The sequence below is a fragment of the Labeo rohita genome, chromosome 7, assembly GCF_022985175.1.
Source record: "Labeo rohita strain BAU-BD-2019 chromosome 7, IGBB_LRoh.1.0, whole genome shotgun sequence".
NCBI lineage: Eukaryota > Metazoa > Chordata > Actinopteri > Cypriniformes > Cyprinidae > Labeo > Labeo rohita.
In genome coordinates, this window is record NC_066875.1 from 25,547,899 (window position 1) to 25,569,428 (window position 21,530).

Genomic DNA, 21,530 nt, shown 5'->3' on the forward strand with positions numbered 1-21,530 from the left:
AATATGTAATTTTAATAATTATGCATATTGCTGAAATATAGTATTAACAACATATTTTAATGTTTGATTTGGGCAAAATTTTACAATAAGGTTCATCTTTGGAACACAAATTAAAATATTTTTTATTAAATCAAAGGTAGTAAGGACATCACGAATACAGTGGTATGTAGCATTCCCATACCTTCACAAAATTAAGGTTGTCACATGTCCTTACTACATTTCTGGGCTTGGTAGTTGCGTTGATGTCTATGCAGGGTCAGAAAGCTCTCAGATTTAATCAGAAATATCTTAATTTGTGTTCTGAAGATGAACGAAGGTCTTAAGGGTTTGGAAAGACATGAGGATAGGTAATTAATGAAAAAATTTTCATTTTCGGGTGAACTCCTTTAATGCAAAACTATCCCTTTAATGCAAAATTAAAAATTCTGCTATCATTTACTCACTTTATATTGTTCTAAAACTGTCTTTCTTACCTAGTGGAATTACGTAAGATTTTTATTTATTTATTTTTTTTAAATGCAAGTCAATTGTCACCAAAACTTGATTACCAATTTTTGTCATAACATCATCTTTTATGTTCCACAGAAGAAAAAGTCATACAGGTTTGGATCGACATGAGGGTGAATAACTGATGACAGAATTTGTTTACTGATTTCATAATACCCATTTCATTAACTGCTGTTAATACAGCTGAGGTCAAAAGTTTACATACACCTTGCAGAATCTTACACCTTGCAAAATGTTATTTATTTTACCAAAATAAGAGGATCATACAAAATGCATTTTATTTTTTATTTAGAACTAACCTGAAAAAGATAATTCACAACAAAGGCATTTACATTTAGTCCACAAGAGAAAACAGATGAATTTATAAAAATGACCCCATTCAAAAGTTTACATACACTTGATTCTTAGTTAAACTGGTGAACTGCCTGCTGTTCTTCAGGTCCCACATATTCTTTGGTTTTTCAGCATTTTTGTATATTTGAACCCTTTCCAACAATGACTGTTTGATTTTGAGATCCACCTTTTCACACTGAAGGCAACTTCCTTTTGTAGCATTAGTGAGCGTTTGAACCTTCTGTACTGAGTCCTTCAGTTGTCCTCAGTGTGAAAAGATGGATCTCAAAACCATACTGCCATTGTTAAAAAGGGTTCAAATACACAAAAATACTGAAAAACCAAAGAATTTTTGGAACCTGAAGGATTTTTCTGAAGAACAGCAGGCAGTTTAACTGTTAAACCCAAACAAGGGACTTGTGAACAACTATCACTAAACAAAAAAACACAGCTGTGGATCATTCAGGTAACAACACAGTATTAAGATTCAAATGTATGTAAACTTTTGAACGGGGTCATTTTAATAAATTAAACTATTATTTTCTCTTGTGGACTGTATTGTAAACATCTTTTATGTAAAATATCTTATTCAGGTCAGTACTAAAAAAAAAATAACATGCATTTTTATGATCCCTTTTATTTTGGTAAAATAATTAGCATTTTGCAGATTCTGCAAGGTGTATGTAAACTTTTGACTTCAACTTTAAGTGTGTTGCCGATTTTTCTTTGCTACTGTATAATAAACAATTTTGATACTGTGTTGTGTTGTCTGTGTCCTACAGGATAATTCACAGAGCAGAACTGTTCTGTTCTGTACTGTAGTGCAGTATAACTTCTCCCTCATTATATTCTGACTGTGACTGACTGTTCCCATCATTAATCAAACCCTAACACCTCTCTCCTCCTCTCTCTTTTCCCATCCTCTTCATTTCTCACTTTTACCCCTCTCCATCTGTGAACCCCACCCTCTCATTTTTTACCTCCTGTAGTCTCTCGATGTGAGCTCGGCAGGTTTCCAAATCACTGTCTCCTGGGACAACGATGAGACCCAGAGGAATTGCTGTGATAAGGAAAGACACAAAAAGAGAAGTTAGAACGAGGGATGAGGAGAAAAAACAGAACAGTTTCTAACAGTACACACAGTAACAGTCTGCTGTGTGTTGTGAAAAACTTGGCCCACATTTTTCCTCTCAGGAGATACTGATCAGCAGTGGGAGAAAGGGTAAAAATAAAAGAAGACAGCGAAAGAAAGAAAGAAAGAAAGAAAGAAAGAAAGAAAGAAAGAAAGAAAGAAAGAAAGAAAGAAAGAAAGAAAGAAAGAAAGAAAGAAAGAAAGAAAGAAAGAAAGAAAGAAAGAAAGAAAGAAAGAAAGAAAAATCTCAATCTATGTGAATGCATCCGTAGGCAGAAGAGTTGATAAATATGATTTATGGCAGTTGTATGCAACATGCACTGGCTCAGACCCAATCAAACCCATTCAAATTAATCCACAGAATCCACATGAAACAAGGTCAGACAGTAATAGGACATGATGGGGAGGATGTGGCAAAGAGTCTAAACCACTGCAGGCATTTTGTAGACACATGGCTGTAGGCCTGCTCTTATATGTGCTGTCAGTGAGAGAATACGATGAAACATGATCTTTCTGCAGTGGTTGCTGAGGGTACATGTGTCCTCTCATGCATATGGATATTCTCATGTCCAAGTCACTTTAGAGGAAAAGGGTAAAAAGCATAGATCCCACACTGAGATCCCAACTGTAGCATGATGCACTCAACCCCCCTTAGCGTTATGAAGATACAGTAGTGTATATTTGAAAGCTGAAGAAGCAGTAGTCATGCCCTACCCTGAGCTGAGTCTCACAGGCTTCAGAGGCAGGGTAATATTTCTAAATTAAATGAGCATTCTCAAGAGGACGGCAAGTTTCTCTGACAAAGTGGGAAGTGAGAGAGTGAGACAGAGAGAAAGCGACAGGGGAGGAAGGAAGAAACGAGCAGAGAGAGAGAGAGTAGCGAGACAAGGGAGAGGTCTCTTCCATTGAGGAATGTTGGGTTGCTTAGCAACATCTGAACAGTCGTTCCTAAATTCAATTCAGGTTTGTTCTTCGCTCTCTCTCTTTCTGTTCAGTCGGTGGTATTGTCAAGACTCTTCTGAAGAGTGAAGAGGGACTGACAGCAGTGAGCAGATGAGACACAGGGATGAGTGGTATATTTTTGTATCACAAAAGGAGAGAGTACAGAACAGCTGTATGAACAGCAAAGAGCTAATCGCATTCTCACAGCTGACATGCACTTTAAAAGTTTGATTTCAGTCAAACTAAAGCAATAATGTGTCTTTTTAAGATGTTAAATGAACATCACGGCAGTCTGTTTTCTTTCTGAGAAGCTCAGCTTTGTGCAGCAAGTTAATAACACTACAATTTGTCTCAGCATAGTGTGCTTCTGAGGTGACGTGCGATGAGTATTCAATACTTCAGTTATCTTATTATGCACTGTGTCGTGCATACTTACACAAACAGCTTAAGTTTAACTGCACATGTATTTGCACTTACTGTTGCTTGTTTACACACACACAAAGATATTCTTACACACTAGCAAAATAAAACAAATCTTTCATAATTTATTGTGAGGCTGAGATTTGATTTTTTGAAAATAGTTGATGATATATCGCCAAAAACAGAAATGTGATGTTAAAATGTCTGATGGACCGGCACAAATTGCTCTGTGTCAAAACACAATAGAAGCAGAAAGCTGCATCTGAATGTACTCTCAAAAATCCACTTAATTCCATCAGTACATGCCAAAATCACTCACAGTAGAGATGGGACGACACCTAGTGCTGAAAAATACAACTGCAGCTTGAATGTACTTTTAGAGAACACAAATTAAATATTTTTGATATACCTGAAAGTTTTCTGACCATTTTTAAGTGAGCTAAAAAAAGAGTCATAACCACTATAAACATCCACTTGTTAAGCTGTGATGTAACAAATACTGTTTCTGGGTTTCTAGGAGCAAGCCTCCACTCTGTTTCAAGTGAGAATAATATCTGAACAGCTGTTTATGAGCACTGCTTATTTAAAGCACAGATTTATTATACATTCATGGTGTACACTACTGTTTGAGCTCACAGCATCCTAGACACCAGTATTTTAATAATTTAGAAAATATGAATCTTTGTAAGGTTACAAGCATGATATTTCAGTTGTATTACAGCACAAAGTGAGTGTATACTAGCTCCGTAAGTTGTTTGCTTTTGGGATGTGATAGAGCACTTGGAAACCTGCAAACAATCATGTGTGACGTCAGACTTAACAAGTGGATTGAGGAGAAGTTTCACCCCCTTCCCCTAATAATTAGAAGTGGACATATCTATGTTTTTTTAATATATATAAATATTTTTTTTTTGTCTTGATTTGAATAGGACAGTAAGTATCTGACAGGAAGTTAAGTGGGAGAGAGAGGCGGGGGGTGGGATCAGGAAAGGTACACAAGCCAGGATTCGAACTCGGGATGCCCGTAATGCAACGGCGCTATATGTCAGTGTACTGCCACAGCGCTGTCGGTGCAGACAGTATTTAATATTCCACCCTGCTGCATTCCTTTATGCACAGCTGTTGTTAAAAAGACAAAAAGTTTTAAAATTTCTTATTTAACTTTAACATTATTCTGTGAAAGTAGGAATATCCACATCACAACTATAACGAAAACAACACAGAGGAATTATATCGTTGGAATGTCTTTCAGAATGTTTTTCGTCCAGCTGATAAGCAATAAAACAGACAGCCATTCAGAATTCATATCATTTTAAAGATTTTGCGCATTTAAAGGAGACCTATTATGCCCCTTTTTACAATATGTAATATAAGTCTAAAGTGTCCCCAGAATGTGTCTGTGAAGCCTCAGCTCAAAATAACCCACAGACCATTTATTACATCAGTTTTTTAAAAATTCCTGTTTTGAGTGAAAGCAGAAACACACTGTTTTCAGGCATGTCTCTTTAAATGCAAAAAGCTGCTGCTCCCCGCCCCCTTTTCCAGAATAGGACTGTCTTTACAGCTCATACCTCAGATACTCTGCCAAACAACATCTGTCTGGTTTTGATTATCATGTCTGTCGCACTGAAATCATGCGTTTTAAACCATATTAGTTTAAACTTTTGATATAAGGTTTTCTGAGCACACACATCCAAAGCACAAACACAGAAAGCGGCTGTCACACGTCATGTGAGTACTAAAGTCCTCTTTCATGTCTTACTGCATTTAAACTGTCAAATATGCATATGTTAAAAACACTTAAGTTACAAAAACAGGCAGTTATGCCTGTGAAGGTAAACAGTTAGGAAGAAAAGAAAAGTTAGCATGCTTTGCTCAAACTTTCGCCATGGCGTTAGAACAGGTACACTCTTGTCGCTTGCAAAACCACAACGGCGGCGCCGTGGGTGGAAATGTGCAGAATAACGGATGGTGATATTAAAATAAGATCCTCTTCCAACATCACAGGGGGAAAGAAATCTGAGCAGCTCGTTTTTTCACAAGCTTGCAGAGAAAGGCTTACCAAAAAAAAAAAAAAAGTACTAGGTTGATCTTTTTCACGTTTTCTGGACTGGTAGATGCACCGGGGACCCGATTATAGCACTTAGACATGGAAAAAATCAGATTTTCATGATATGTCCCCTTCAAATCTGCAGAAGACATAGTGTAACTACACCTTGTGCTTATAATAAACAGAATGGCATAATTCATCTGTGTGGATGTCAATATCTTTTGTCATAATAGTTATCTTTACATTTATCATTCTCGGTGTGAACAGGTCTAGATTTTGTTTTTCGTTCTAATTACTTTTTCTTTATTTTCTTAAATCCCTTCTAACCATTTAATTCCTTTAATTAAAAAGAACATCACAACCTCCCCCCTCCAATGTTCAAGACATGGTCATGGCTTTGAACTAACCCTTTAAATCACAGTACACCAGGAGCCACAAGTGTATTTTCTGGACTGAAATGTTTGTTTTATACTTACAAGCTTCTTTGAGTTTCTCCTTGTCGTAGTGCAGAGCTTCATAATCATGCATGCTGATACGGCTCACTCTGATCCGTAATCGTTCTGGAAATGGTTGCTGACTACTGGATGAAAAGAAAAAAATCCAGTTAGAAAGTAAAACATACAAAACAAAGCTTTTGATAACAGTAGTGTGTAATAGCGAGTATGCTGTCTTGGCTAGGTACAGTGTCTTGCACTTCACTAAACAGTGCTGCTGTCGCCACACTAATTAAATCTGTCTCCACTTCCGATATTTAGCTTTTTAAACGATGTTTCATTACAGGCCTATCTGCCGTCGATACAATTCCTTCACCTCGAATCGGCCAAGTGTGAAATTAACAAATCCTCAGAGAGAGAGAGAGAGCGATTATCTAATTTCAGCAGGACTAAGCAAGCCTGTCTGTCCTTAGCAGCCATTTATGAGGGTAATATATTCACTTCAAGTGTCAAGGAAAAGAAATGAGACTGCGACAGCGAATAAATCACACTAAATTTTCACACTTTCAGTAACAGCTCTATAGAGAGAGACATCAATCCAGCAGTTTAGCTTTCTGCTCACTCTGACTATTTTTTAAACATCCGCTCATATCAAATACTCAAATGTACGTGTGTGTGCACACATTTTGGTGCTGTGCCCTTTTAAAGAGCAGTCACGCTTTTTAAATCTCATTCAGAAATTGCAGACCTTTTCCGTGATAAAACATACATACACCAGTATTGGCAATAACCACGATATTAAAAAAGAATATAAAAAAAGAGATATTATTAATATCATGATAATACTACACACTATAATACTGTAAATAATCTAGCACCAGTTACTGGTTGAATCCAGCAGCAATAACATATTTACTACTTTTTATATTTACTGCTGCCACACAAAATGTCATGTTGTCTGACAACACAGACAAAAGCGAGACACTCTATCCATACCTAAGAAAAGCTAGCTTGTCAGTTTAGGAGGGGTTTTTTGGATTACATGTAAAAGATGTGGTGTTAGACACCCTAAGTAAGTTATGGCCAAAAAGAGAAAACTGGAAAGAGGCAAAGTTAAAGATGAATTTAACTTGACAGCATTTAAAAAAAATTCTATAGATATCATAACTGTATAAATATTCTTTTGGCCACGATAACTGTGTAGTGAATATATGATATTGAGACACAGCATCCAGTGTGTTTTCACATATGTTGCACGCACTTACTCGTTGAGCAGTGGTATTGATGTGCGTCTCTTGGTTTTCTGCACCATGTTGGCCTGGTTTCTTAGGGAGATGTGAATAACAGATGGAGCTAGTTTGCAAGGCTCGCCATCCACCTGCATGGGGATTGGCTTAAAGGTGGTGAGGGTGACTTCACGACACTGATTTAACCTCTCACCGTGACCTCCAACCTGCAGCGTGGCCTACATTCATAACAAACAATACAGAGACTGTCAATTTACCGATCACACTATAAAAACTCACTTCAAATTAATTCAGGTAGGTGAAACATACCAGTGATGTCATTGTGAATCCAATGACCTCAATGCAGCCATCATCATGACGCTGAGGCTCAAAGTCATGATGCTCACTTGGATTTCCCCATGGCATAGTGCCCGCACAGTACCTGCAATAAACATGAACATCCAAACATGCGGACTCTTCACACAGACATATCTACAACTGAAGATTTCACTTTTAAATTACATTTTTAAATACATTAAAATAGAAACAGTTACAAATATTTCACAGTATTACTGTATTTTTGATCAAATAAATGCACCTTTGGTGAGCGTAAAACAATTCTTTCAAAAACAGAGAATTTTACAGACCCAAACTTATGAATGGTTGCGTAAGAAAAAATGTTTGTGTGTTACCTGGGGATATTGAGGAAGACCAGGCATTGCAGTTTCAAATCCTGGACTTTAGAGGTCAAATCTGTGCCATCACACTTTGAAGAATAAAGAGAAAGTGGTATAAACTGAGTAAGTCAGCAAAACAAACCAACAGTCAGCAGAAAAAACGGTTGCAACTCAAATTTAGGCACCCCACCTCTCAGTGCTAAAGCCCAAGAGGAAGAAATATAAACAAACAATCACGCAAAAACAGAGCCTTAGAGTCAAGCCTAAAAAACGCAGCATGTTCATTTGCATATCAAAACACTCACACACACAGGCGTGCACACATATTTCCCCTCTTGTTTTGCACAAAGGGGTCTTGGTTTAGTTTAACTCCAATACTTACCACCACTCTAATGTGTTTAGCCAGGTCTTTGGAGCTGCCCATCAAGAAATCAGAAAATGCTGTCTGTAGGAAAAAAAGAAACATTATTTGCATTTCTGTCACCACCAACTCACTGTCACATTAAAGTTGTGGTTAACAAAGGGGTTTGCATTTATAAAAGTGGTGATGTAACGGAAATAGTGACAGATGCTTTACTCTGAATTCTAATGTACATTCAAGTGAAACGGATTATTGAAAAGAAAAAAAATGTAGGGCATGGACTTGTTTCTATGCATCATTTAATGATTGGATAAAGGCAGATCTGAATGTGAGACTACAATTGATTGTAAGAAAGAGGTGGTGATTAAACAGACTAAATGATTGGAGAAGTCCAGCATCAGTCTGTCACTCTACTGGAAGATCCAGTTATGAGATTCTGATTAAAGGATAAGGTCATGTTGGAAAGGTCACTTGTGACGTAGGCAGAAGTACTGACCCAGTGTTTACAAAGCGAACATGCAAAGAAATTCAAAAGCGATGATCATTTGTGGTTAAAATCTAAATCTTATTTATCTCAATTTTATTTTTTTAGAAAAGGACAGATCGTTTCACTAGATAAGGCCCTTATTTCTTGGCTGGGATCATGTAGAGCCCTTTGAAGCTGCAATGAAACAGCAATTTAGACCTTCAACCCATTGGCCAAAACTGAACTTTACTTATATGGAGAGAAATCCTGAAATGTTTTCCTCAAAAACCTTTTTTTTTGCGACTGAAGACAGAAAGACATGAACATCTTCGATCACAGGGGAGTGAGTACATTATCAAGAAATTTTTGTTCTGGAAGTGAACTTCTCCTTTAAGTATTACAAGGTAAAAGCTTTTAAAAAAAAAAGAAAAACGCATAGATGAATCATTCACAAGATCAATAGCATGCTTTTGGAAAAAAAATACAGGATAAAGTAAGTACTTTGTGAGAAATTTGTCTGTTTGAGTGTGGGAGTTTATGTGTATTTTACTTACCCCTGCATAGAACATTTTGTTTCTGAATCGGCTGTTAAATTTCTCAGGGTTGGCCTCTGAAGAGTAAGGAGAAACCATCATTAATCTCAATTAGCACCAATAAATCTGACGTCGCAGATGAAATATTACTCTTGCATTACACTTGCTATTAAACAGTTACATTTATATGACAGACTAGTGCCTTTACACCAACCTCGGGATTCGTGGAACTCTAAAGTGACATGAGCATCAAACCCAAGGCTGAAGTAATTATTGAAGACGTCCAGAGGAAGCTGTGGAGCAGAGAAACATCAATTACTCTTCAGCTGCTTACACACTGATGCAAACAGAAACAGCACTGCAGGTGGAGCTCTTACTGTACCTTGTCTGTCACCTGCTCGTCTTTTTCCTCTGACCCTGCCTCTGGGTTGGGCTTTACAATAAGATTCCATCGATCTAGCTGTACAATATTCCCATCCTCAACGTGAGACAGGATTTTACTCAGAGGTTCATCTGTGTAACCCTACATGCATATGATTGTAGAAAAAATGCTCATTCAGCAAACCCTTTTATATACAGATTATGCTGCATGAATTACAATGAAATTTACAACAAAGGAACCTCAAAGTTCTTCTGACTGAACGCGTCTGACTGCGCAAATTTCAGACCTAAGATTAACTCACCCCACCCCAGTTTAGCGTCCTAGCAAGGTCATTTCCAGTGCCCAGAGGAAGTACTGCCACAGCAGGAGAAGGGTTTAGCTGCAGCTGATCAAGAGCGGACAAAATCCAGCCCACCTGAGACAACGAAACATTTAATGAGTGTGTGTGTGAGAGAGAGAAATGCATAAAATGCTCAAAAAAATTCATAAAAAGCAATAAATGTCCCTATCAGACACACAAACGGATAAAATCATCTAACACCTAATTGAAAAACAAGTTAGATATCTTGTTTTGTGAAATCACATCAAACCAAGAGAACCCCACAGAAAAACACAGGAGAATATGAATATATTCGGAGTGTTTAACTCAGAAAATAGCAGTTCAGCTGTTCAGCAGGGTGGAAGACGAGTGATGGGAAGGATGGATTAAAACTCCTTATTTCGGTTGGGCTTAAGGCATTATTCCCAAACTTCTCTCTCATGGATCAAAGTCAGGGTATGAAATATGACTGCGTTCAGATTCCACTTTAACACTCTTAATTACTCTCACAAACGGATTTCAGAGATGTGACACCATGGGGTAAACCAGGACACACAAATCAGCATTTTATGTCAGAAAACTCCTTGAAAACATGACTCATCAGAATATTGTCATAGTATTATGACTCAAGAGAATCATCTCTGGTGCAGCTCACAGGCTGGGAGATAAGACTGCAGTGCCACCCCCTACTGGAGGGGTTTATAATTCCTACATAAACCAATCACCTAACATGTACAACACAGACATTTCCTTGCACATTATTTTGTCGTATACAGACACACTCACTCACCGTGCCATCCCCACCACAGGCCAAAATTCTCAAATTGTGAACTTTGCGATACATCTCCAAGCTAAAATATGAAAAAAATGAATATACATAAAAATATCAATAATCTTATTGAAACACATTACACCAATGGGACAGATAAGTATTGTTCTTCTGAAGCATGCACTCCACATGCAGGTACTGACCCTTCCTGGGGACCCCCCTGACTGAGATCAAAGACCTGCCGAGGGTTCAGGTACCATAGAAAAGACTGGATGATTTTAGATCCCTGAGAGAGAAGGAGAGAGCAGGAGGGAAATAGTTAATATAGGTTATTATCATTTTTATGGTTTATTTAATTATTATTAATATAATCAATGCTAATTAATTACTTATTATTAATTATAATACCTGATTTCCTCCACTCTTTGGGTTTACAAACACCAGCAGTGGCTTCATGAGTTGAGAGGGAATAGGTCTCACAATGAAGGGCTTCCATCGAGCCTCCTGAAATGAAGAAAAAGAAAGATACTAGGGGTGAAGATGTAAAAACCCAAAAAGTGTTCTTCTTTAATGGAATTATTTATCCATATAATAGAATCAATTACTTGGTTTTACTCATACCTCCGCTCCTTTCTTGCTGGATTTGCGTTTGAAAGACGTTCGTTTCTTCTTTTTGCTTGATTTTAGTGAGGACTACAATTAAAAAAAAAAAAAAATAGCACAACATTACATAAGCACTCCATTACAAAATCAAACACATTCATTGAAAACACAATTCAGCATAAAAATGCTCTCTGGTTCTATACAGTTTCTGCCATTTAAAAAAAAAAAAACTTTTACTTATTCTAATTTAGTACTGAACAAAGAATGCTGTATCATACATTTTGTATGTTGGAGTGTATTCAGGGATGACAAAACATTTCAGAAGAACATTTCAACACAGAGCAGAATATTACTTTTGAAGAAGTAAGCAATACTACACTACGATTAGCAAATTTGCATCTTTTTGTCAGAGCATTGTAGCCAGAATGCCATAGGATTTGTATCAAAGGTGTTTACATCTAATGCTTTTCATTTAAAGGTGCACTAAGCAATGTTTGCCAAAATATGTTGATATCTGAAAGCACCCAAACAAACACGCCCATACCCCAACAGGACCTTGCCCCTATTTTGATATCACCGCCCCACATGTACGTACACAACCCTGGCAAAACAACGATCACAGAAACAAGCGAAGATGACACACAAGCATATTCAAACAAAAGCCAACACAGATAAGTTGTGTGAAATAATGCACGTTACTTACCAATCAAAAAGAAACAACGCAACCTTGGCGGTTCAAGCCCTTCCCGCTACTAACTCTCTCCACCACTGGAAAGCTGCTCCGATTTTTACGTGAGTCCTACCTCTTGCCTGATCGTAAACCTATTTTTTAAAGTTTTGTTTCTCCGATATTTTCCTCTTTTTTTTTTATCTTCCAAATCTCCATCCTGTGCAGGGTTGGCAGGCTTTCACAACAAAACCTGGCCAATTGCTACTCAAAACTAGCCCAATCACATTTGGAGAGGGGTCCCCCAGTAAAATCACATTCCTGGGGGTAAAATACATATTTTTTGGCGCGGTTCCTCAATAACGCTAAATATCAAGTTGTTGGACTCACTTCGACCAGCGCAGACATGAAAAACAACCCGCGGCAACCGCGTTAAAGAAGCCCAACTTGGCAACACTGGTCCTGTGCACTCAAACTGATCCCTCTCTTCTCTTTATCAATACTAGTCATGTTTTGTGTTTTGGGACGCGGTCCGACACTGCAGTTAAAAGCGTTTTACAAAAATTGCTTAGTGCACCTTTAATTTTGCCATAGAGATGCTGTTAGCACTGCTTAATAATTAACACAGCCACCAAATTCAATTAACCACTAACTCACTTTCCACATAACTGCAAACAAGGCAAATAGAGAAGTAACAGGGTGTAATGTGTGTATACCTGAGGTCGGCGAACCCGTATGATCCAGGTAGGAGGTACTATAACGGCAGCGTGTGCTCCTAATGAACACGGTTCTTCTATCTGCTGCAGCATAAAGCATGTCACCTTATTATGATACTGCAGACAGACAGAAAAACAGAGGAAAGTTACACACACATACATACTCTACGAAATGAAAACAAACGAATGCATACAGCCTGAGAGACTGAGACTTACTGCCTGTTTGCACCAGGAGCAGCTAATGGCTACAATCTCTTTACTGTGAAAGGCAAATTTCTGCTGAAACCCCTGTAGGTGGAAATCAGATACTGTTATAAACTTAAAATCTTTAGACTTTATTTAATAGCATTTTGAAATGTACATGTAATACTTGTAAATTCTCAAACATTACGTCTAGACACTCTAAACTCTCTTGCTGTGATTCATTCTACCCACCTTTCCACACTGTTTGCATTTGCCCTCTTGCCTTCTCCGATGGACCCAGTGGTGTCGCACTATTGCTGGCTGCCATTAAAAAAAGCACACACACACACACACAAGATCTCACATAACTGTGCCATCTATAGATTATGAGAATCTGTGCTAAAAAGATGCCACATCACCACAAGATCAAGATTCAAAAGTCTGGGATATGACGTGAACAGAAGCAGACAGCAGAACAGAAAGGAGAACAGAAAACCTCTGGAAATGTATTTAAAATGTATGTCAACTCACCATGATAAAATGCCTGTATGACGGTGAGAAATACTTACTTTAATACTTAAGTAGGGCCCTATGAAATCCATTTTATTTTTTCCCAAATTCCATTTTATTTTTTTTCCAAATTCCAAATTTTTTTCCAAATTCTGTTTTTCCGTTTTAATTTTTCTCAACTCTTTTTTAATGGTAAATTAAATTTTATTAATTAAAGAGCATGTCTAATTAATTAAAATCATCAAAAATTTTCACATCAATTTAATAAAGGTTTAACAAAAATGACATGTCATACGGCTCTACTTAAGGTACAAACTCCCTTAGACATACCCATAGACAAAAAGATTCAGATTATTTTTTAAAGTTATTAAAATTATTGTCTTTTAGGATTAGGGGTTATACTGTAGTTTGGGTTTACACAGTGTTGACACCAGATGTGAGGGGAACACTGCGACACCATGTGACTGTAGAAACACTATTCAAGATGCGTCATGAAGCGATGTGATGTGACAAAGATGCACTATTAAATTTCTGACTGGCTTGCGTTACTTCAGACAACAGTACAAATGGATTTTGAACTTTCGCACAATGTTTATTTACATATACTAATGACACTGTAACAATACAAAGCTGGTTTAATTTATCAGTTAATTAATATTTGTGGACGTCATTCTGTTTATTTGTGATTTAGTTGTTTTTGTGAATTTCACTACATTTATTTGTGGATCATCTCCCATTTATTGTGAACACAACACAATTTTAATCCTAACTAGGTTAGTTTGTAGTTCTTGTACAAGCCCTTATTTAGCCAAGTAAAGGTGTCACCACAGCTGTGTGAAAGTGTGTGTGATACCTGTGCGATAGAGGTGTACGCACTACATTTAGCTGCAGCACCTCTCAATTGCTCCAAAGCACGGCGACCTCTGAAAGCTCTGCGTCGCCAGGTGTGCTAACCCACCAAGGCAAGATGGGAGACAGGAAGAGACAGGGCAAACAGAGGAGCAGAAGTGCAATGAAGAGATAGGGATGAGGAAGCAAGGGATGGATTACAGTAGTGAGAGTGACATAGGGAAAGCATAAAAAGGAAAACAGAGGATAAAAGAGAGATTTAAACAGCAAACAGCATCTGCCCCTGAAATGTGTGTGTGTAAAACAGTCAGGGGTCATTCAGACAGCTGCAAGAGCTACTTACAAATCTTCAACTTAGCAATAAAAATGAAGAAAATGGAAAAACTTATTATTTTAAGGAGAAGTTCACTTCCAGAACAAAAATTTACAGATAATGTACTCACCCCCTTGTCATCCAAGATGGTCATGTCTTTCTTTCTTCAATCATAAAGAAAATATGTTTTTTGAGGAAAACATTTCAGCATTTTTTTTTTATTTAATGGACTGATATGGTGCCCCGATTTTGAACTTCCAAAATGTTGTTTAGACGCGGCCTCAAACGATCCCAAATGCGGTTGTAAACAATCCCAGCCGAGGAAGAAGGGTCTTATCTGGCGAAACGATCGGTTATTTCATTTTTAAAAAAAATACAATTTAAATACTTTTTAATCTCAAACGCTCGTCTTGTCTTGCTCTGCCTGAACTCTGTGTATTCTGGCTAAAGACAGTTAGGGTATGTTAAGAAACTCCAATCGCTGCAGAAGTACCGACCCAGTCTTTGCAAAGTGAACATGCAAAGAAGATCAAACACCCTTAACAAAAGAGGTAAAACAGCGATATAGGACTTTTTTTTTTTTTTTTAAGTTGAGGGAAAACATGAGATGGGAGTTTTCAGACATACCCTAACTGTCATGAACCGGAAAACAACGTTCGTTGCAGTCCAGGCAGAGTAAGACAAGACGAGCGTTTGACATTAAAAAGTATATAAATTGTATTATTTTTTATGAAAATAACCAATCGTTCCACTAAATAAGGCCCTTCATCCTTGACTGGGATTGTTTACAACCGCATTTGGGATGGTTTGAAGTCGCACTTAAACTGCATTTTGGAAGTTCAAACTCGGGGCATCATAGCAGTCCATTATATGGAAAGAAAATGTTTGAAAAATGTTTGTACCTGAAATGTTTTCCTCAAAAATCATAATTTCTTTACGACTGAAGAAAGAAAGACATGAACATCTTGGAAGACAAGGGGGTGAGTAGATTATCTGTAAATCTTTGTTTTGGAATTGGGACTTTTCGGTAACACTTTAGAATAGCGTACATTTATTCACTTATTAACTACGAGATTTTTCTCAATAAATTCCTAATTCGCTGATTATTAATAGTCAGTAAGGTAGTTGTTAAGTTTAGGTATTGGGTAGGATTAGGGATGTAGAGTAAGGTCATGTAGAATAAGGCATTAATATGTGCTTAACTGGTACTAATAAATGGCTAATATTCTAGTAATATGCATGCTAATAACCAACTAGTTAAGAAACCGTAAAATAAAATGTTACCGACTTCTCCTTTAAAATTAAATTAATAAATAATACCAATACAATGACACACTGCTGTTGGCTGTTTATATCGAGATATGATGGTTTTACAGAAGTTTGACAGAATTGGAAATGGGACAGATATTTCAAAAATAAAGAAAAGAAGAAAAAAGAACAAACTCACTTCCCGGATGTTCCGTGAACCTGACTCCCTAAAAGATGGCTTACATCTGAAGTTTATCTGAAAGAAAATAAAAAAATCTTATTTACCCTAATGTAAACCCCAACACAGCAGCCCATCAAAGCCATAAACTTTTGTATTGTTTTCCAGAAAACATGTTCAGATTTTGAGGTTGCCAACTGAACTTCTTATTTCTATAGAGGGAAAAATAATTTTGGAATTGTATGTGAGCAGAGCAAAAACCAGAAGCACCACTTGCCTTTGCATCTTCTCTAAGCTTGTTAGCCTGGTTAGTGTGAAGTATGATTAAAATCACCCCGATCAAACATCATTTCACCACAATCAGCCCCACATACCAGGTATAAATTGTCAAATCCACCAGCCAGATTCAATACTGAGCACACAGAATCTGTGCCTCATGTATAAAACAAAACTCCACCAATATCCCGATACTGCCTTGCCCAATCAAACCGATAGTGATTAGGTACTAACAAGAAAAAGAATATGTCTGGCAAGAAAACCTTTCTGCATTGTATGATTAAAACCAGCTTTCGTTTTAACTTCAAACCAATCAAGTTATCAAAAAGAGATTTGGATGTCCTCTTCACAGGCTGGATGGACTGAGAGCTAAAGTGGCTCCAGATGTTAACAGGATGCTGTTATTTGGCTGTACTAGGTTTATCAGGCCAGACAGTCACCAGTCTTTACTAAGATCAGATGTGTGAGTGATCCATTAGCCCCAGCCGAGTCTGAGAAAAAGCTAGAGGGTTTCTCACTCTGAATGACGGGTCTTTGAGAGGCACCTCATCAAGCCCCTCCCCTTGGGGCGGAGCATGCCAGTCCAATAACTGAAGGGAGGAACACGTATGGTCTGTGATGCAGTGTCATATCATGCCTCTACCTTTGTGTTCCCACTGGTACCAGCACTCACCTTTTCCAGCTGTTCAATGCAGATGGAGTGGACTACGATCTTGCAAGCAGCACATTTTTTCCGAGCAACAGACTTTTGCTGTGAAAAACAGGAGAAGATTAGATTTACACTTAATGCAAAATTCCTAAATAATAATGATTGCACATAATGTGAAAGTTTAAATTATGCAATGCATTTTGTAAACTAGCCACCAGGGGGCAGCATTACACTATGAGGGAAAATATGAGCGGAAAAGAGAAATTGAGAGATTCTCTCTTATTTCCACCTTTACCATCCACCCATACTCTCCATACATTACACCATCCTTTATTCTCTCTAATCTGGAATTTGTCACATCTCACGCTATTTACTCTCCTTTGTTTATCACCCTTTCATAGAGGGACTTATGCTGGCATTCCTATAGCACACACACTCACCAGGGACTTGGCATAACAGTGCTGTTCTCCAACATAACAGAAGTCCCCAGAGACATTTGTCTCAAACCAGATGTGCTCTCCATACAGAGCTGATTCCTAATCAAATACAAAGCATCAAATTAAATGTGAAACCAGAAAAAGAAACTGTAGCTCTATCAAGAGTCCAATGAATAGAGATCTGAAGTCCAGATTATTTGGGTTTGTGTTACTCACACTCCAGTCCACTGTGCTGCGGATTTCTCTGTCCGTTTCCCCCTTGGCCAACACTGCAGCACTGGGCTGGCATGAGAGGTGTTGGAGACCAGACTTGGCAATGGCCTTCCTACAAACAAACACAAAACAGACAAGCCCTATAAAAGATCACGCAAAACTGATAAACAAAAACTCAATGTATAGCCAAGATGTATACATATACAAAAAAGGACAGTAAAAGTGTCACATAAAACTAAATGTTCAAATTATTGTTGTTTAACAGTGTGCATCATATGCAAAACATTTAAAAAAAATGCCTTGGGAAAAGAGAGATAATTCAATTTGAAAAACGAAAGGAAAGAATAACAATAAAAGAGAAACAGAAATACTGAATCTTTGTGGTCAGCAGCCAAACTGACACTCATAAAATAATACCACTGCTCTTAAACTCCACATTCAACTAAAGGAATAGCTCACTAGAGTGTCAAAATACCAAAGAGAATACAAGAATACAACAGGCAAAGTTCCATAATCACCCCACTAATCACATATAGACCAATTCGGTTTTTGCAAACAGTGATGACTTTTTTCGTGGACGGAGGTTATCTGGTGGCAGAAAATGACAGTTTTCAGGTGCCAGTCTATGGAAGCCATAGAATAAAAAAATAAAAAAGGTAAATTTAAGTTTAAATTTCAAAATTCTGACTTTACTCTCATAATTCTGAGATTATATCTCACAATTCTGATAAGAAAAATCAACTAGTCATTCACTATTTTCCCTTCGGCACAGAATCATGAGTTTAGAATTGACAAATTTGCTTTTGCTGAATTAAATAGAGTTATAAAGTCCAAAATATGAGATATAAATTTAAATTTGCAATAAAAAAGTCAGAACTGTGAGATAAAATAGGTAAATGTAAAATAATTTAGGTTTAAATAGTATGTAATGCTGTAACTATATAAATGTAACAAATCATAATTAATATTATGAACTGCTTGAATATTATGCAGACTTATTGTATAAATTAATGCTTTAGAAGTAGAGTAGTCATAGCAGGTTTCAACCATTAGTCAGTCCATTTAAACATCTGCGTTTAGCTTCAAATGGTGTCTTTGACAACAGTATTCTATAAAAATGATTTGCATTCCGATTTTGATATCCAGTGGCACAACAATAATTTTTTTCTTTTATTCCATTGAATTCACATGATACTTTCCAATTGTTACCAATGTTTTTCTGCCACCACAATGCACACGCAGCTCCAACTGACAGAACTGTGACATCTACTCCAAATTGGTCTATATATTGGAATTACGGTTGGAGTGCTTGATATACAGGCTATATATATATAAGGCTAGTAGCTAGAGTATAAAAGGGATAGTTCACCCAAAAATGAAAATTCTGTCATTAATTACTCACCCTCATGTCATTCCAAACCCAAAACTGAGTCAAAGACTGACACAGAAGAAAAAAAAATTGTTTAATAAAGTTATTTTTGTTTTCTTTGCACACAAAAAATATTCTCATAGCTTGATAAAATTAAATTTTAACCACAAACATTACATGGACTATTTTAATGATGTCCTAACTTCTTTTCTGGGCCTTGAATGTGTCAGTTGCGTTATTGTCTATTGAAGGTCAAAAGCTCTCAGATTTGAGGTTGAGTAATAAATGACAGAATTTGCATTTTTGGGTGAACTATCCTTTTATGGTCATTTATTTTGGGGTTGAAATAAGGTAGTAAAAAAAAAAAAAAAAAATAGCTTCCCCAAAGCTTGAAAAGCGACATATAAGCTTTCACATATCCACAGGAACAAAACAGGATAGAAAAGTCCAAATAGCTTTGAGTGAAAACATTACAAACACACACTACTAAAACATACAGCTGTAGTTATGACTCTACATACGATAGGAACGCACTCCATGTGTCAATCTGTGGGTTGTAGTAAGATCCCTGCAGTGTTTGCGAAAGATCAAGGTCTGGCCAGCAAGGGGAGCTCGTCCTGTACAGTGCAACTGATCCTCGAGGTGCAAGAGAACTTTTTCTCCCTGCCCACAATCCACCTATATTAGACAGGCCCTGTGTCTGACTGGTCCTACGGTAACGGCCGTACAGCCCATAAGCGGCTGGGCTTCGGTAAACAGCCTCAGCAGGTAGTAAGTGTGAGGAGTTTCGCCGCAAGCAACGTGGGGCGCGGATGAGGGGGCGGGGCTGAACTCTATCTCCCTCCAACAAACCCTGAGCCAACCAGGTCATACACTTCTCAGACTCTGACTCTAAGTCCATTCTTGCTTGTTTGTGCTCCTCCTGGCTACAGTCACTATCAGAAAGAGAGGAGTATTCTTCTACATTCTTATTCTCCGTTTCGTAATCTTCACTCATTTGCACCACGCTAGCCAAGAGCAGTGAAGGTCCCAGGAGCTGGGCGTGAATGCTGCGGTGTTTGGCAGCCTGTCTTCGACGGATAGCGAACCGCGGGGTGAGGCAAGCCGTTGCACCGCTCGACCTCCTCCTGGTGAAGTGGCCTCTTCTGTACTGTAAGAACCCAGGCTGTACATTGCTGGTTTGGAGCTGAGCGCTAGACCTGCGCCTCTGAGCCAGGCCTGCTGACGCCAGGCCCACGTTGGAGCGCCGGCGCGCTTTACTCGCTGGAAGTGACACGCTGGAGTGCCTGCGACCGCTTGGCTCACAAGCTTTCCGTCTGAAACGCAGGCCAAACAATGCATCCATTGGACTGGGTGATAAGTGAAGAGGCTATAAGCCACGAATGATGTTTTCCCCAGAGGACGCTGTGGGCGCAAGAGCGAGTCAGTCAGCACACACAATACACATCCTACGACACACATGAACAATTCTAGTCTGACTGTCTCCACGAATACAGTGCTGTTCCTTTGACCTTTTTTGAAATAACAATGATGGGATATCAGACCACCACTAATCACTCCAATCAGCTCTATTCAGTGCTATTCAACGCCAATCAACTCTATTCTCCTCACCTGCGTGACTTATTTAGCAGCTCAGATGAAACCATCTGCCCTAAGCATCTAAATCCTCTGCAAAAGAGTATCTGTCTGAATTGTAATCAAGCAAATGAAACCTCCTTTAATCAGCAATGCTATGTAACTGGACGACATACGATAACAATTGATTCAGGAGTATAATGTGGTCATGATATACCTGACTGCGCTCAGGTAACGTTACCTTGGAGAAAGTGTATCTGACCGCGATATTTATAGAAGTCATCTCCACTCTCCACTTTCTGATTCCACAGAGAGACTTCTCGACAGATCCCTTAAAGGGATAGTTCACCCAAAAATGGTCCAAAACAACACTGGACCCGAGTGACTTTTGCTGTATGGACATAAACACTTGAAAGACTTTTTAAAAATATCTTCTGCGTTCCACAGAAAAAAAGAGTGCCATACAGAAACTACATGAGTCAGATGTGACAGAATTGTCATTTTACTAGCAGACCTGAGAAGCATTTCTGTCGGAAGTCTCTATTTAAATCTCAATCAACCTCAAAAACACATCCCACCACACTCACCCATACTAACACCCCCGCATGAATTCTGCATCAGTACTCAAAAATAACTACTCACTACTTATTTTAATAATCGATTTTTTATTTGATTATTGATTGTCAATTATTTCTTTAATTATTAAAAACAAAATATTAATAATTACATACTACCACATACTTCGCAATGTTGTCATCCAAACAATGTGCAATTTGAAGTGAACGCATCTATACAGACTATGAAATACATTGTGCAAAAAAAGGTTAAATATAAACAACGCCTGCTTTTAAAGCAAAAAGTCTAAAAAGAAATATTAGACTTTTGTCTAACATGAATTACTGAACTAATAAATATATTAAGTCAGAATTTTTGTACTCCTGTTGTATTGTGTTCTTTTAGTTTCATGCACATGCACAAAATATGACTTAAAAGTTTACAGACTACATTAATGCCAAAAGAGAAATTTAAAACAATTTATATGTTAGCTATGAAAAAAATGTGTTTATCAATAGTATCGGCTACAGCACGACTATTTGACGAGCCTTGTTCGCACTGTCAATTCAAATTTGTTTATCTGACTGAAATCTGAATTAAATTATTGACTGTCCACACTGTGTATCACAACTCTTCAG

The 21,530-nt window shown here is 37.7% G+C and overlaps 1 protein-coding gene across 14 annotated transcripts in view; it reads right to left on the reverse strand.

Annotated features, from left to right (window-relative positions):
* The window catches only part of dgkza (diacylglycerol kinase, zeta a), a 124,840-nt gene that overhangs the window by 37,906 nt on the left and 65,404 nt on the right, over positions 1-21,530 (reverse strand). For 3 of the 14 annotated variants that reach the window (XM_051115970.1, XM_051115966.1, XM_051115968.1), the window contains exons 2-24: positions 19,284-20,166; positions 17,397-17,505; positions 17,184-17,279; positions 16,768-16,845; positions 16,613-16,684; positions 15,840-15,896; positions 12,973-13,041; positions 12,754-12,825; positions 12,538-12,654; positions 11,173-11,244; positions 10,960-11,055; positions 10,755-10,837; positions 10,573-10,633; positions 9,765-9,878; positions 9,464-9,604; positions 9,296-9,374; positions 9,103-9,158; positions 8,104-8,166; positions 7,737-7,810; positions 7,375-7,486; positions 7,084-7,283; positions 5,861-5,964; positions 1,821-1,900 (exon numbers count right to left, since the gene is read on the reverse strand). In XM_051115970.1, coding sequence (XP_050971927.1) covers positions 1,821-1,900; positions 5,861-5,964; positions 7,084-7,283; positions 7,375-7,486; positions 7,737-7,810; positions 8,104-8,166; positions 9,103-9,158; positions 9,296-9,374; positions 9,464-9,604; positions 9,765-9,878; positions 10,573-10,633; positions 10,755-10,837; positions 10,960-11,055; positions 11,173-11,244; positions 12,538-12,654; positions 12,754-12,825; positions 12,973-13,041; positions 15,840-15,896; positions 16,613-16,684; positions 16,768-16,845; positions 17,184-17,279; positions 17,397-17,505; positions 19,284-20,107 — 2,829 coding nt within the window. In that variant the 5' untranslated portion in view covers positions 20,108-20,166. Of the gene's footprint in view, positions 1-1,820; positions 1,901-5,860; positions 5,965-7,083; positions 7,284-7,374; positions 7,487-7,736; positions 7,811-8,103; positions 8,167-9,102; positions 9,159-9,295; positions 9,375-9,463; positions 9,605-9,764; positions 9,879-10,572; positions 10,634-10,754; positions 10,838-10,959; positions 11,056-11,172; positions 11,245-12,537; positions 12,655-12,753; positions 12,826-12,972; positions 13,042-14,083; positions 14,180-15,839; positions 15,897-16,612; positions 16,685-16,767; positions 16,846-17,183; positions 17,280-17,396; positions 17,506-19,283; positions 20,167-21,530 lie in introns of those variants that run through there. The other 11 variants (XM_051115973.1, XM_051115977.1, XM_051115975.1 and 8 more) reach the window with 7 other exon arrangements.